Below are 17,694 nucleotides of genomic sequence, written 5' to 3' on the forward strand. Positions count from 1 at the left end.
CAGACTCTACCAAATTCCTCCGTCAATTTTGGATCCAAACACTTGAAATTTTAGATGTAGGTTACATAGACACGAGTCAAACTTTTTAATATATATATATATATATATACATATATATATATATATATATATATATATATATATATATATATATATATATATATAAAGTTATGAACAGTACATAGAGCCCGAACAAAGCCGAGCTGAACTGCTTGTGCTATCATAAAAGCAAAATGCAAGATTTATTGAATTACACGATTAACTCTTGGAAAATAACTTCTGACGAAACAAAAATTCGAAGACCAAGCAAGACACATCCTTAAAAGGTTATGGTTCTCTAGACTAAAACTAATGGAAATAAACAGAAATGTAATAAAGTGACAACATGCCAGTAGAACTTACTGTAGCTTAAATACGTAGGTAAAAGTAACAATTACTAAAATATTGAAACGCGACAGAACATACAGAAAAAGAAGCCAAAGAAATTGAGCTCATTAAGGAAATTATGGACGAGGATAAAAGGGAACCACCATAATCTATAAAGAGCGACAACTAGGCGAAGGTAAAATTGTGTCAGTCGATCTATTTTTCGGTATTGTATGCTTAAGTTTGGAATAGCATTTCGTTAGACTATCATATTTTTTGTACTCATTTTTCATTCTAAAATAGGCATATTGCAACGTGGAATGTAAGAGGCTACTATTTAGGATCGTGTCTAACAAGTGACCGCGGGCAGTTGAACAGCGAGACGTCTGTTCACATTACATTTAAACCTACGGATTAGTATAGTCAGAGAAGCAGGAAACATGGACAGAATTCCAAAGTCTAGCAGTCCGAAAGAAGAAACTATTAGATTAGAAGGCTTTTCGGCATCCAATAACCTCAGCAATGAAGGGATGGGATTTTGCTGCTTTTCTGGTTAGTAAAGAGTATGCATGTCGAGGAGTTACAAGGAATAAAGTATGTAATAGTATTACATCGGTTTGTCACATGTCATGATCAAGTTTGGGTTATAATCAACTAATGTACTTCCTAACTTTCGGCGTAGCGCTACCGGAAGCGGTGACAAGGCAAATCAGTTCCTGCGCCTTGTTCTTTGACGCCTATATCTTCACTGTGCATGTACTCTTTTTTTTTTTATTACGTTTTACCGACCTTCCTTTTTTTATTTTATAATCATTGAAAAGTTTTTTTCGATCTTATTTTGATTAAGAATTATTGAAATTAGTTTTATTTTTTAAAAAAATTATTGAAAACACCCTTTTTTTACATAGGAATCACCTCTTATCAAGGTCCGGAGGCCACTTGAGGATAATTAGTGGGTATACATTAGTCAATGATTATAGCGTAGAAAACATAAGTAGTGGGAATTTTGTAAATTGGATTATTTAGGAAGACAGTTATCAAGAACTTGTTTACGTTGGACTTGAAGATAATCAGATTGTAGTCAGCTGGAAAGCAGGCAAACGGAATAGAGTTCCACATGCGAGCAGTTCATGGAATCTACGTTTAGGTTCGGGCATAGATAAAGTGTGGGAAATTATTGATAGTGATTTTGGTTAGACGAGTGTTTTTTTTTTTTTTTTGTGAAAGTTAGGTGAGGGGGGACCATAGATTGGAGCTCAGACGAGCACTTGCCATGAAAATAACAATATAGCAACGACAGGCTCGCAACGTCTCTTCTGTGGGAAAGAGATTGCGGGGAAGAGAAAAGGGCATAAAGGCTTATTGAAAACGCTTTTAAAAATCTTTTTAAGTAAAAAACTATTTAATAAAGACTGTGTTATTTTTATCCGTATAATTTTGTTAATTTATATTGTATACTTTTTAATAATGTTCTTTTCTCATATTTTATTTCAATAAATCGGTTCATTATAGAAATACTGAAGAACAATAAAAAAAAAAATGAAGGAACTGATTTGCCTTGTCACCGCTTCCGGTAGCGTTACGTTAGCTGAGTTTAAAATACCATTTTAATCGTTTGAAAGTTTGAAATACCATTTTAATCGGTAAACACTTAGATTAAATGGACCCGCTCTTTTTAATTCGCACCCTAGGCGATAAGAAAGAAAGAAAGAAAACTAAAAAAAAACAAAAACAAACAAAAAATAAAAACTAAAAGGAAATCACCTGTTGACAGATTCCACACAAAAGTCTGGTCGGAGCAAAGATCCAATAACTTGGTGCCATTGCGGAAATTCCTGCCGAGATAATCATAATGAAATTACTGAAGATATGAATCGGTTTGCGTCCAAAGTGGTCAGCGAATGACGGAAATACGAGAGCCCCAATGCCTTGACCAGCAATAAACAGGGATTGCGTTATTTCTCCCATTCCAGCTTTGGAACACACCAGATCCCACTGCAAAAGAAAAAAAAAACGATTTAATTCATTAGAATACACAGAAATTATTCGATCTGAACTAATACAATAATCGAATTTCAATAACAAAAATATCCAAATTGCACGAATAAAAATTTTCCCAGGAAAATTTGTCAAGTTCCTTTTACTACAAATGGGTCGTTCCTGTTGCGTAAAAAAAGGAAGATGGCACTTCATGACGGCGTTTCTTTTGGCTGTCGTTCAATTCGATAGGCATCCATTTATCAAGATTTTTGTCTTTCCAATCTTTCTCAACTGGAAATCGTCTTATACGTTACGTGTAATTCAGAAGTAAGTTCTCGAACAATTGTACGTGGATTGGCTTCAACTAAGGCTCTTAATTTATCGTTGTCAACGTCTGATTGTTGACCACTACGCCCATCTTTTTCAAGACTCTCGTCGCCGCCACGAAATTTCTTAAACCACCATTTTGCTGTGCGTTCAGTAGTTGTTCCTGGGCCAAACGCTTCGTTGATATCGCGAGCTGTTTCAGCCGCTTTTCGGCCTAGCTTGAATTAAAATAAGAGAATTGTGCGAATTTGCTTTTTTTCCATCTTATATTCAACGTTCTGAAAAGAAGGCATAATTGTTTTAAAACAATTATACAATAGAACCATAGGATACGGTTGCCTTAGGATACGGTTCTTCAGGTTACGATGTATAATACGATGTTTTTCCGACCCCTGGTTGCGGTATTTGTTTCGCCTTACGGTGTTATTTATAATGTTATTTGATTATATACATGTGTATTATATACTGTACTGTACTGTATTTTGTTACTAATTTTTAATGCCGTATCTCGAGGTTCTACTGTAATTTAAACGATTAGATAGAGCGAAAAACGCTCTTTAACATGATAGATAAAGTAAAATTTGAAAATATCATTTGAAATCCAAATTAAAATTCCGCAAGAACTTTATTGTCAACCTAACAAATTAAATTAACTTTGTATTCACGTAAAAACATAAGTAATAATGGATGCATTTCATATCATTTTGTATTGGAATCCTTTGAGATGAGTAATTTGTCTATTTATTTATTAGCGGATTGTTATCCTCATCTTCATAGTTGTTGCCTTACCACGTTTCGGCCAACTCATCCTCTGGCCTTTTTCGGATGATTAACCGCGAGGGGATAGGAATGCTGAGCCTTGTAACTGTATCCTCAGTAATTAATGTCTTCCAGTTGTTGTTGTCACACTACGTTTTGGCCAACTAATCCTTTGGTCTGCTTTGGGTAGGATTGAAACTGCTACCTTCAGACAATACTCACCTTCAACCGTATTGACTCAGCAACTCTATCCACTGCGTCACGAGCCCCGTGGATTAAATAAAGAGTTCCGCTCCAAATTCTGTGCAGATTCCCGAGTTCGACAAAAGATTGTAGAGTTTGACAAGATATTCCCCGAAGAAGGTTGGAGATTAAATCAGTAAAATCTAAATAGTATAAAAATGTAGTTTTGCTATGCTATCATTGATATTGTGATGTATTGTAATACAAATAAATGAACAAACAAAATTAATATTAAAAATATGAATTTTTAATCCAGTACATAAAAAATAGAAATTTCTACGGAAAATCTTACAAAAAATATGTTTCTTTAGGCTGCGTGTTTTCGATTCTAATCTTGCATTTGTATTGTTGGTCCCCCGATTTATCGGAGAGGGACTTATGTTTTCAGTGGCATCCGTGCGTCCGTTAGGCCGGACAATTGCCAGATAACCGTCCATTAGTTTTTCCTGAAATTTTGCCACAAATTGTGCACAATAATTTTGTTTTTGTTTTTGAAAATTCCCGTTGCGTCCCCAGGGGCTCAAAAGAGGTCAAAAATGCTCCCAAAAGGCCCAAAATGACATGTTTTGTCGCATAACTTTTGATCCATCTATTAGATTTTTCTGAAACTTGGCCAAAATGTGGAACCCATTGTTCATATTATAAATCCAGTATGGGTGACCCTGGCAAAATTCTGGTTCACGTCCAGGGGACTTTTAGTGCTAAAAACGCCTCTTCTTGTGGCTCTTTTTCATATTTCTCAAAAACAAAATTGATATGCCTTACTATATAGTGGTTTTTCACGGTGATAAACTCAAATATACATGTGTTAAGGACTGAAACTGCATGGTTATTAATTTACACTGGGATTCGGCGTATCCAGGCGCTCAAAAGAGGTTAAAAATGCCCCAAATTGCCAAAGATGACACTTTTTGCCCCATACCGTTTGATCCAACCATTAGATTTTCCTGAAACTTGGCCAAAATGTGGAGGTTATTATTCTTAATATAAATTCAGTATGTGTGACCCTGGAAAAATTCTAGTTCGCATCCCTCTTGGACTTCTAGGGCTACAAAACATGCCTTTTTGGAGCTCTTTTTCATATTACTCATAAACTTGATATGTATGGCTATATAGTGGTTTTTCGTGGTATTGAATTCAAATATACATGTCTTAAGGCATGAAACTGCACCATTTGTCCATTTTCACTTGGATTCGGGGTTCCCAAGAGCTGCAAAGGGGGTCACAAATTCCCCAAAATTGCAAAATATGACACTTTTACCCCATAACTTTTTACCCCATCCATTAGATTTTTCTGAAACTTGGCGAAAATGTGAATGCAACGTTGGCCCTTCACACTTCTCACATTCATCATTTCTTCAGCATTTTTTGTGACGTCATCTCACATGCAGCACCAGAGGAGGACCACGCACGCTATATTTGGTGTAATCATTAATGTGTACGTTTCCCTTGCATGTAACTAAAATGGGCATGAAGCATTGTTATCATACTTGTGTATATGCCATCTGGTAACTGAATTTCCATCGTCCACTTCTGGAATTTTGAGACAGTTTGTTATCTAATGCTATCTGCAAATCGTATCTTGTTTTGTTCTGCTTTTGTTTCCAAGTTGAATTTGAATTCAATTGTGATGATGATGCAAAGGGGCTGAGATATAACGAGTCACGACTAGCATGTGCCTGCTGTAAGGAAGCAGCTAACCTAAAATCATGTGATTAGGAGGTGAATGTGATGATGAAAAATCACTAAATAGATGGAGACAGACTTTTTGCTCGAGAGTCAGTTTTGTTTTGGACGCCATGTTTTTTTTTGCGTGTGTTTTTGACATATGTTTTTTATCTCTTATATTGCCGGTGAAGACATGAAATAAAACTTGCTGCTACTGTTTGGCCTTTTGGTCAAGATCAAAGTGTAGTATCTGTTCTTCAGATGCGGCGCTTCCATTTCTTGTTCTCTTTCGGTGAAGGATCAGTCCTTCACGACTGAGACAATTTTTTTTATTTTTATACCTTGTCTCCACGTTAAAAAACGACCCTGGTGTCTAACTCTGTCCCGTGAGGAGGCATAGTAAATAGGTACTGTTAATGCCTAGAGCGATCGTCTTGTGTTGTCAGTGAAAAAAAGAAACACGGACTATTGCTGTAGCTACTATGGATATTACGAGCGAACGGCATCACTGTTGTTAGTTAACTGAATTACTTGATCATACACAGCTATAGATCCTTGGTTCATTTCAGGCTCTTCAGCAGCATAGTCAAGCACATGTTTCAAAATAGAAGTTATTTCATCTTGCCTCTTCTCTACAAACCGTTGATTTAAAACATAGACAGTATGTATATGAAATGCCGGTGCGCATATTGCGTTTTCAGTCGTTTCTTTTCGAAGAACATAGTTTCGAAGGCAAATTTCTTATAAACTATCAAAAACTTACGTAAATGATTTCCTACCTCTGTTATGATAGATGTGTCCAAGGGCGCGTCGTAATCATAACCATTTATGCACGTAATCGTCTGCAAAAGCGACGAACCATTTAACGTGTTATTGTATAGCCGAATATTGCAGGAGTCGTAAACGGGAATCACTCCATCGTCGCCATTTGTGTATTTTAAGAACTGTGAATCGGTCATGTTTCGACATGTGTTCTTTGGAGGATATCCTGAAAGGAGAAATAAGAAAAAAAAAATTAAATTTAATAAGAAAGATATTACGATATACATGTATATACGAAGGGTGTTCATAAAGTAATACCTCTTATTTTTTTTTTTTTTTAAATCCGCGCAAATGGGTCAGAAGGGATTACAAATTGCGTTGTTACGATAACTGAAAGAATGCATTGACATTCTTAAAGTTTCATTTATCTGTTGCAGATATTGACGGTATGAGACTCCGAAAAAGCAAATCCTGTCACGGACGTGCGTCAGAAGCGGAGATACGTCAGTGAATTCCTGGCAAAAGTGCTTTGAGAATGATGGTGACTATGTAGAAAAATAAATAATGGAGCACAAGAGGTCCCTCGTTTTAATTGTATTACTCCCGTCTTCGTAACTCTTAAACTTTTGGAATAGTAGTCTTTACTTCTGAAACGACCATCGTGTATATATATATATTTTGAGGAAAACATAATAAAAATAGATCTATTATAAACCATATATTCAAACAGAAAAACTTGGAAGGCAGCAGAATATTCTCTAAGTTAATGTATATGCAGTAATGATAAAAAAAATCTGTATATTCGACATGAACATAAATTTATCTCCAGATATAAGAATCGGTAAAGAATAGTAAAGAACGAGAATCTGCACTGTCACTGTCACCAATAGCTGCCATATAAAACATTTTTAATTACCAAATAGCACATTAACTTTCATGGGTTTTCACGTATTTCTATATGAAGTTTGTTACATCGGTAGGTCAATCTGACACAATTCGTTTTTAAATAGCGTTTCCATCATGAAACTGACATATTGGATGGACGCACCTTGTTTTAGATGCGTCCATGTTTTATGATTCTAGGACGAGCCCCCATTTAGGTTACGACTCCCGTACGAGCCCCCATTTAGTGTTACAATTTAGGTTACAATTTCCGAACAAGCCCCCATATACGTGAAGACATTCATTAATTCAATAATATCTAACACAATGTAACTGAAGATAAATAAAATGAAACATATGTAATAAATTACCAAAATCATAATATTTATTTAAAAGAGAACATTAAAAATAAATGAGAATTGAAAATGACAATTGAACTGAAATGTAGAAGTATCTTTCATTTTATTTTTTGTATAACCAAATTATTTGAATCACACTAAAGGTGTAGGTGACTAAGAGATCAAGGATACGAAATAACAACCTAGGTACGCAAAGTTCGAATTCTGATCGTTCCACGAAAATACTTTCACTTGGGATATTAGCACCATGCATGTAGCCCCTCTTGCATGCAACTGATGTCTTTCTAGAAAGAATTATAAGTAGACAGGTATCGGGAAAACATCCGATTCATACAAAACGAATGAATGAAAACTCATTCGGGACAAAACCTATTTTTATTAGGTTGGTGCAAAAATAATGTCGTTTTTGACGCTCAACTTCTAGTCAAAAACGACATTATTTCTGCACCAAGCTAATAATAACTTACTTTCATTCGAGATTTTCAAGACTTACGTAAGCCAAATTTACTAATAAACCTTATGCGTGTACGATTTGAACAAATGGCATCCTACTGTCATTGTCTTGTCAGAGTACGTAAATAATCTCCACACATAATGTAGATATAGAGCTAGTAAATTCAATATGCTATGTCTCTCGAGGTAATGCGACAGATTATAATGTCGAATATTAAATATTCAAATAGCATAAAATAAAGCAACATTGGATGTCAAAGAATATCGAGATGAAACAAAGAAACATAAATTAAATATGCATTCAAGGTTGAAGCAAGGTTAGACTTTACGTTGAAATTCCTACAATAATTGTGCATACAGTTGGAGCGTCTGACATTATCTTTTGAAACTTTAAATATACAATTAGTAAAATAAAATAGGAATAAAATATATTCAGTAGTGGAAGTAGTAATTTCTTGGGTTAATCAATTTTTACGGACAATACCGGAACACGGATCCTGCTGGACATTAACACATTTATATTTCTGTCTAATGAGGATATACTAAAAATATTGAGAGGGATGTGGCTTGAATGGAACCATGGACAAACAGGAGGAGTTTACCGGTATAGACATTATCTAGATCTTTTCCACCGGAAGAAGGGAGATTTTTCGTATGTGTTATCTGAAAGCCATATCACTACAGATTGATATGAAATTATTCTATAATCCTTTTAGAATGTTCACGTGACTAATTTTAGTAAGTTAACCAGACTTCCTGGCACTATTTTTCCTTGTAAAAGTTCGCAGCAAGAACTCATATTTCTACCGCTACTGCAAAAAAAAAAAAAAAAAAAAATCTCCTCTCTTGCTTTGTGTGCCTCACATCACACGGAATTCCCACGAACGTCCTCATAAGTCATCAAATTAAATTCATTATTTTCAACCATCTCATAATACTCATCATAATTCAACTGTCGGTCTCTCGACGATTAAACTGGCACGCCTATTGGGCAAACACTTGGTTAGTTCAATTACATCAATACGTGGACACCGAACAATACTAAAAACAAGGTCTGTCAATATCATACTGAGAAGAACTTCATAACTCTTGCTTACCCTTATTTAGTTTGTTATAAAATTGGGTCCTACGCCAATAACTAGAGATTATGTTAACTAGTATGAATTCCGGTGAGGGTTACATTAAGTACATGTTAGGATAACCTGCCGGCAAACAGAAATAGGCATAGTGCAACAAGCGAAGGAGGTCAAAGTTTAGCTTCCTAGATAAAACTTAGTAGAAGTCAGGTGTCGACTGATATTACAGAGAAATTAGATCACATGTTCGGGAAACAGAATAGAATTTTTGCCCAGTCGGAACCGGAAAGCGACAAAGGCGACGTACGTTTGAAGATGCAGAAAGAATCTGAACGAACGTCAACGAAATATCTGCTATTTCTCAATCCCCAAGTGAAAGAACAAGAAGGAATTAATATTAGCCTCTCTTTCAGCTCCCCCACCGCCTTGTAAACAAACTGCTTTCCCCAATAAAACCTTTAAAAACTATTGTGTTTTCATTCATGAGTTTTATTCACCTGAATTAAACAGCCTATCAACAGCCACTAAACTACGCAAACATACAAGGAACGGCATACATGAAAAAGCGACGACCGCATACTATGTAAAAAGACTTTTATTATTTGATAGTGGGTGGTGGCGCCTTATCGAATCGTAAAATACGCTTAAATATGTGCATGCAGATATCTTATTTATTACTAGTCTGGGTTCCTGGCGTTGCCCGGGTGTTTGTAGGTGTGTTGGGCAAAAAAAAAAAAAAGTGGTAATAGAGGGGCAGGCTCGAACCCGCACCGCAAAGAAGAAAAAGAACTTGAAAAATAAAAAAACGTAACGTCGTTGCCGTTGCGTCCATCGCCAAATCGGAAGTGGCGAAAGTTTAAATTAAAGCTAGTCAATCGAAAAGAGGGGATAACTTTCGAAAATATCGGCGAAAAAAGCGACCACTCCTCGTATAAAGTGCCCAGTTGAGGGTGAAGGAATTACAGTTGTTAGCCAATTTTTCAATATTTGTCGTCCGAAAGGTCGATACTGATCTCGTGAAAATCTGTCGCCTCTGTCGGAAGTTTTAGGCATACATACATACATACATACATACATACATACATGATGATTGAAACGTCTTGTCAGACGAGTGCCACTCTCTCAGACACTTAAAGTCAATGAGCCCAAAAATAACGTCCATCGCCACAGGACCATTTTAATAGACAAATGCCTGAGGGAGTATCTGTACACAGATGATGTTACAGAGTCTTAGCTTTGTACAACAGCTATGTCTCTCTCTCGGTTCAAAATGTTGAGATCCAGCAACAAGTAAGAGCAAGATAGCCAGCAACAAGTTAAACTGCAGACCAGCTTAATGCGGGTACTGGTCTCCCGCTTTATGGCTTTTTAAATCAGAGATTTGCTTCTTCTAGAAATGTTGCCTTCACCACGGCTTACGGGAGCCCTCTCCACCCCAACACACACATAATACACACAAACACACACGGTGCTAGTTGGCCGTTGACCCCGAAAAAGGGTTCATTCGCCCTTTGAAAGGTCTTTTTTTTAATCCTTCAAAGAGACTAGCCACCCTCCTCACCAAACAAGTCTGGTGGGGGAACCAGTTTAGTCGCCGGTGACCCGACCATTAGGCAGGTAGTACTGGGTTACATGGTACCAGTAGCATATAACATGACCTGACATACATACATGCATACATACATGATGGCAGCAAACTCGTTCTCGAGTATTGCCATTACTTAATACATCTCTGGCTCAAATGCGGCAGACATGAGTGCAACCAGCAGCATGTGCCGGACGGTCACTTCTATGAACCTTCTACAGTCCTGCACATCTGACGACCGGTCCAGGCTGTGATGCCCTGAACAATTGCCGACCCAAACCCTGGAAGTTCCAGGGTCTTTATTGCCATTGACGCCCATATCCGCATCAGTCTTCATTGTGTGTCCGTTTGCCGTTTCAGGCTACAGCCAGCCTTTTCGTTTTCGAGATACACACTGATTTTAAACTGTGTATTCCATTACATATCAAGTAATGCCTGTGCTTTTTTATAGTGAGGAAAGACTTTGCACCGAGACAATCCCACTTTCTGAACAACTGCCACATTTAACCAAAAAGAAGAGCAAGTCAACATCATTGGATGCAGTAGTCGCCGCAGGTTTTATGTCAGGGGGTTTCTTCTCCTAGAGAGGTTGCCTTCACCACGGCTTATGGAGCCCTCTCTACCCACCATGTCATTTGATCCATGACTGGGATTTAGATTGCTGGGCACCAGAACATATTCCACCCGCCGGTGTGTCATATATGCCACAACTTACAGGGCCTAAGCTCCTCTGGAGGTTTCTGTCAAGGTTAAATACATACATACATACATACATACATACATACAAACAGACAGGTAAGATTTATATAATAGATTAGAGAGCCAATTCTCTATTGAATATTGTATATATAGAGTACTTACCCTAATTTAGCGATCTAATCGCCTTACCTCCATTTAGACTAACTTGACAGATACACGGGAAAGATAAAAAATTAAACCACTTTTAGCTATGATTGAATTTGCGTATGTGCAAAAGTAATAGAAATGTGTCGGCAAGTTGAAGTGAACGTTTTGCATTTCTTCTTTGCCGACATATTTTTTTACGCGTTATTCATCCATCCAAACAAAGATTTTTACTCTTTGGTGAATGATTACTATTTCCTGTTTATTTCAGTGTTATGCGACTAATAGTTTAAAAGTTTATCAGTTAAATATTTACAAACAAAGACACACATACGTGCATCTACTGTTTTTTATAGAGAGTGGTTTTCTTAATCGTTCACTGGCAAAAGCACGCGTTTGTGTGTAAAGCGTATGTGCAAACAGAATGGTTTGTTAAATATTGTTCATAAAAATGTGACAAGTTTCTATTATTTCCAACTTACATTATAGGGCATAATCATGTTGCGACACGGATTCCCGTTAAATCAACAAAGTAAAGCAACATTGAGTCTGTTCAGTACTAACATGGGTGACCATTTTGAAATGCCAGTTGTTGTATTACCTTTCCGCTACCTTAGTATTAGTTCCAGTCGGCCTAGACGTCTCCTTTCTACTGGAGTTAAGCAGGTCATATACAGGAGGAATGTTGTTGGAGAGTGCGCAATCCTTGCTTCACACTTGCATGCGCAGTCGCACGTACAAGAGATGTCCATTGTTTGTCAAAACGAAACAAAAATCTTGACAACTTCAGAGTTGGCTTTGAATGGAAGTTGTAGAACGTGTCAGGGTTTCATTTCAGTCAAATGAACCTTGGATTTACGTTCTTCAAACTCGTAACTAATGTTTACTCTATTTTTTCCTGTAGTATTCACATTCCATCAACGACGTTTCTGATAAAGAGAGAAAAAATGCTGTATTCTGGAGCAGCCATCTTAATTTATAACACACTAGCAGGTAAACCCAACGTTGCTCGGGGTTGAATGAGAATCAACGAAAGTTCCACATTTCCAAATCGGTGAAATCGACCATTTTTCAATCAAATCGATTGATTGCCTGCTCTAGACGGGAACACACAGTGGTGCACCGATGCACATGTTTCCATGGAGTGACTTAGTCCACAATACATTGTAGTTTCGTATATTGCACTGTAAAGAACCTACTGTTGATTATATAAAATTGTTTTTATATATATAACGGCTTGAATTAAAGTTTAAAATGCAAAAGTCAAGTATCATGGTTCAATCGTGCTCTAAACAGAAACATTTATTTCGAACGCGCCCCTGTCTTATCAAAGAACTTACTGTTGGTATTATGCGTCGGGATCTTTTGCTTGTGCTGTGGTAAAACTTCTCAAATGCAATTGCGGTGATAGGTTGTATAAGGGTGTTAACTTTGGTCAAAATCGGACGGTTCCTTCTTTAATGATCTTTTATAGATTATCGATTTTTGATAATTATCGGAGACATTACGATACAAAGTCTATCTAAGAACATTCCCATACACATGAAGTAAATTTGCGTGAAATTAAAAAAAAATCGGACCAGCTATTTCGGAGTCTATAGGGAACGAACTCACACACACGCATTGACATAAACGCATACACAAAGTGTCTTTTATATATAAGTAGGGATAATATGATCGTAATTGATTATCAGCAGTCAATGAAAGATCGCTTATTTTTGGTATGTCGTCATCTAAATGAAAATAAGCGTCCAATCTTTGGATTCAAATTAAAATTATTAATTAATGAACTAAAAATCTTGCACTCAAAAAATTTCCTCACATTTCTTCTTTTTTTATTATATATTATTGTTTGAAGATTAATCATTATATGCTAGCGGGGCCCGTGGAAATTCCACAAGGGGCTCATTCGTATGTAATAAATTGATGTTTCATTCTGTAGGTGTTCAGTGTAAATGAAGCCACTCTGGTATTATTGTAATTTTTTTGTTAAAACTGCGAAAGAATTTATCAAAGCTAGCAGGAATGCCCGGTAAAGCTTGGTCGTAAAGTACGCTAAAATATAATATTTTAATTCTTGCAGATTTCGTATATATGATTATAGAGTTAATGTTCTATCGATTATTATATGTTAAAAAGTTGCGATTTCCAAAATAAAAAAATATATTCATATGACTTGGGTGCATTAGCTTGAATCGAAACCGAAATAAAAACTTATGAAAAAAATATATGTATATATATATAACTTGATTTCCTTCGGCCATAATCGAAACCGAAATCAAAACCTATGAAGAATTCTTGATAAAATTATTTATTAAAAATGTAGATGCTTTAAGTGCCATCGGCTATAGTCGAAACCGAAACCAAAACTTATGAAGAATTCTTGGCAAACTTATTTATGACAAGAAATTGAAGAACATAACAATTAAACGATCCGGATATAAGTGTGGCACACAAAAGAACACACACGCTATCGTATTAATATATAGATTAGTGTTTAAACGATTAATTGGAACCGGAAAAATCGAATCTTTTGGGGGTATCGGAATGAGAAAAATTTGTCCATATTTTCCGATACTCAGAACGATTCTTTTAACTGCAGTTTTATTTGATTTTGTTGAAAGCAAAATCATCCACTGCTGGTTGTAATTAATATATTTATTGATTTTAAATTTGAAGTAAAACTAAAATTTATAGATCGCCTCCTTCTCCACACACAAGAGCATTTTTATGCGTGAGAAAATATCTGCACATTTATCATGTGTTTTCGCCTCTGGACCAAAGTACAGTAGGTTTGCAACAACAGATGCCACATACAAATTCAATACATCTATTCTGACAGCCAGTATCTTATGTAGCTTACGACCACTATTTCTGCCACATTCACTAGTGACAATAAAATTCTACATTACATCTGATGAACAACATCATCACTATCGCCACATCTACAGAGGAAGAAGTTCCTATTTTTCTCTCTCAATATTTAGTGCTCCTACCGCTACATGTTGAAACCGGGTCAAATTCTATATTTTCCTACAATATTGTGCTATCACCGCAATTAACTGGTTATTACATACATACACACATAACATAATCTTTCTATTTCCGCATTAAAAAATAATACATTCGACCTTCTCAAATTCCGCTCATTTTTATTGACTGATATCTGACTATTCGCATATTCTAGAATCCACTTCTACAATAAATAAACGAACGCTCCAGAAATTATACAATATGGCATCGCTCGCTAAAGAAGAAAATCGTGCTGAAAAAACTAAGTTAAACATATTAACCAGTTATCCGTCACTCTCTTCATATTACAATCGTGCTGAAAAAAAAACTAACAAAATTAAACATATTAACCGATTGTCGTCGCTTTGTACAGATTACAATTGTGCTGAAAAAGAATAAAACATATTAACCGATTAGCGTCGCTCTATATAGAAGAAAATAACTTTGGGGTTTTTGTGTGGATAAATTTGTACATTAGCTCCACCTTCACAATTTTTTTAACATGACGACTTTTACAGGTTTTGACTACGTTGAAATCTAATTTAAATTTGGCAGAGACAAGTACTTTTTAATGGTTGGGGATGTCTATTCCGAAAACTGTTCTTAACATTGGGAAGTTAGGAGTGTCTATTCCGAAAACCATTCTTAACATAAGGCTTGTGATTGACCAACAACACCAACAGCAACAACTGTACTTTAATTTTTTACGAGGGAATGGGGTGCCTCAACCGGGCAACGCCTGTCAACGGATTCTGATAGTAGTTAAATATTAACAGATTTATAAAGAATCAAAATATTGGAATCGTCCCATAACTAATATATATATATATATATATATATATATATATATATATATATATTTGTAGTCATCCACATACAGTCCTGTTTTGTTGTATCACAACTCATCAGTGCCGCTAGACTAGCACCTCTCCCAAGGCAAGGATTGAACCTAAAACCGTTGTGTTGACAGTCGGCAGTTCTCCCATTCCACCACAGAAGCGATGCTCGCAAATAACCTGTCCGAGTGTCTATTTAAACAAACATCCGTCCACCACTTTTACAGTGCTCAAACCGACTGTTTGTAAACAAACAAACAGCGAGCTTCGCATTTTTCAACCAATTAAGTAGCGGGTGATATTATTTACGACAGTGCTCTACCCAAAGGGGGGGGGGCTTAAAATATATTTGTAGTCATCATGTATTACAACTCATCAGTGCCGCTAGACTAGCATCTCTCCCAAGCCAAGGATTGAACCTAGAACCGTCGTGTTGACAGTCGGCAGTTCTCCCACTCGACCGTGGAATCGACGTCCGTAAATAACTCGTCGGAATGTCTATTTAAATAGACACCCGCCACCACTTTTACAGTGCTCAAATCGCCTGTTCGTAAACAAACAAACAAACAACGAGCTTCGCATTTTTCAGCCAGTTAAGTAGCGGGTGATATTATTTACAACAGTGCTCTACCCAAATAGGGGGGCTTAAAATATAATTGTAGTCATCGACATACAGTCTTGTTTTGTTGTATTACAACTCATCAGTGCCTCCAGACTAGCACCTCTCCCAAGCCAAGGATTGAACCTAGAACCGTCCCACCTCATTTGTAAAAATGGAGTGTAGAAAGTTGACCTTAGCTTTAGCTTCTTCAGCTTCGTAATTCTTGCTTACCCTGTTTTGCTTTTTAATCCTTACGTTCTGTGAAATATGTTTCTGACAATGGGGGAAGAATTGCTGTTTTCTGTATCGGCTGTTGTTTTCAACGTGTGATATGCGGAGATTTTCACAGCAGTCATTTTATTAAGCTTTATACTCGAGTGGCTTTTAGCCTTGATATATAGCGACTCGTTAGTGAAAAAAAACAGCAAAAAATAACAAAACAACAACAACAAAAAAAAACAAATAAATAAAATAACCTTATTAATTTATGGCTTGAATTGGCAAATTTTAATAATTCCTGTTCTTGTTAAACTACGTAATATTTTTTTTATCCTGACAACTCAGATTACCGTGAGGTGTGATTTGCGTTAGATAAAACCAGAAACATTGAGCGAAAACAATTGAGTTCTGTTATTCCAAACACGTTTTGAATATTTAGTCGGTATGAGATGAGCCCAAAACAGTGACGCATGTTGTCTACAGGCAAAATAAGCACGAAACGTCCGCAAACAGATAAACAAAAACAATCACGAAACTACGTAATTAAAAATCTTAATTGTATTGACGTATAGAGCATTCACACTGTTAGTGCTTGTTTTTTTATATTCTAATTATTCATCACTTATCAAGGTTAAAAGAAACTCAAGGATTAGTGCTATGAGATTGTTGACAGGATGATAATGTGCAATATTATGAGAGGATTGGAAACGATGGGTAGTATTGGCAGAATTTGGTTATTTAATAGATAAGTATTTGTTCCCATTGAACTTGTAGACGATCATGTTGTAGTGAGTAAGGAGCCAGTACTATAGTATTGTGTCCTCTAGATGATGTAGATGCTATGAGATGATTGAAAAAAAAAACGGTGAACGAACGGAATAAATTTAATTATGCATTAAGTATACGCTTAGATTGGGCTTGAAAACGATCACGCTGCAGTCTGTAGGAAAGCAGTCCTATAGCATGGTGTTCCACGGATTAAGGAGTTCCCGGAAGGAAACTGTTCGAAATTCCATCTGGTGTAAGATATACACGAAAGAAATGAAATTTATTTGCAGCTGTGGTAGAAAGATAAGTTTTGTGAATATGAATTTAGGGCTACGTGAGGGGTAGGTAGTACCAGGGGTTGGAGCTGTAAAAATGGAAGGCAGAAACCTTCATCGTACCAATCTACGTGTCCCTCAGTAAAACATCACCATTTCTAAACAAACATAAGTGTTCACTTTTTTTTTTTTTAATTACAACGAATTAGAAAAATTTCCGCATTTAATATAATTCTCTGCATCCTAACCGGCGTTGTCCGGGCATCTTTTTACTTTCACTTTTGTTCCGCTTATGCTCCTCGCCCCCTTTTATCTTTTTTCTTAATTTTCTATAAGAAAAAAAAAATTTTTTTTTTTTGGTGAAATAATTCCATGAAAGCATACATATAATTTAAATTGCCCATATGTGGAACACAGTACAACAGGGCTGCTTCCCGGTTGACATTGGCGTTTACAAGTCCAATGTAAACAAATTCCCCTTGAGTCGCCCCTTTTAAATAGTCAATTTCTCTACCAGTTTCAACCATCGATGCTTCATGCAAAATTCGGTAATCATTATCCTCGATTGGCCTGTAGGCCTTGATAAGCGTGTGTTAAAAATTCGGTTTTACAAGAAAAAACAACGTGATACTGAGGAAATTTTAAAACTTATATTTATTCAATGTATTTTTTTCTTTTTA

The 17,694-nt window shown here is 36.2% G+C and overlaps 1 protein-coding gene across 2 annotated transcripts in view; it reads right to left on the reverse strand.

Annotated features, from left to right (window-relative positions):
* The window catches only part of LOC145260483 (organic cation transporter protein-like), a 291,891-nt gene that overhangs the window by 93,410 nt on the left and 180,787 nt on the right, over positions 1-17,694 (reverse strand). For both annotated transcript variants that reach the window (XM_080118592.1, XM_080118593.1), the window contains exons 2-3: positions 6,123-6,331; positions 2,131-2,361 (exon numbers count right to left, since the gene is read on the reverse strand). In XM_080118592.1, the coding sequence (XP_079974718.1) occupies positions 2,131-2,361; positions 6,123-6,331 (440 nt within the window). The remainder of the gene's footprint in view (positions 1-2,130; positions 2,362-6,122; positions 6,332-17,694) is intronic.

Source organism: Euprymna scolopes, chromosome 36 (assembly GCF_053919585.1).
Source record: "Euprymna scolopes isolate OS-2025 chromosome 36, ASM5391958v1, whole genome shotgun sequence".
In the NCBI taxonomy this organism is placed as follows: Eukaryota; Metazoa; Mollusca; class Cephalopoda; order Sepiida; family Sepiolidae; genus Euprymna; species Euprymna scolopes.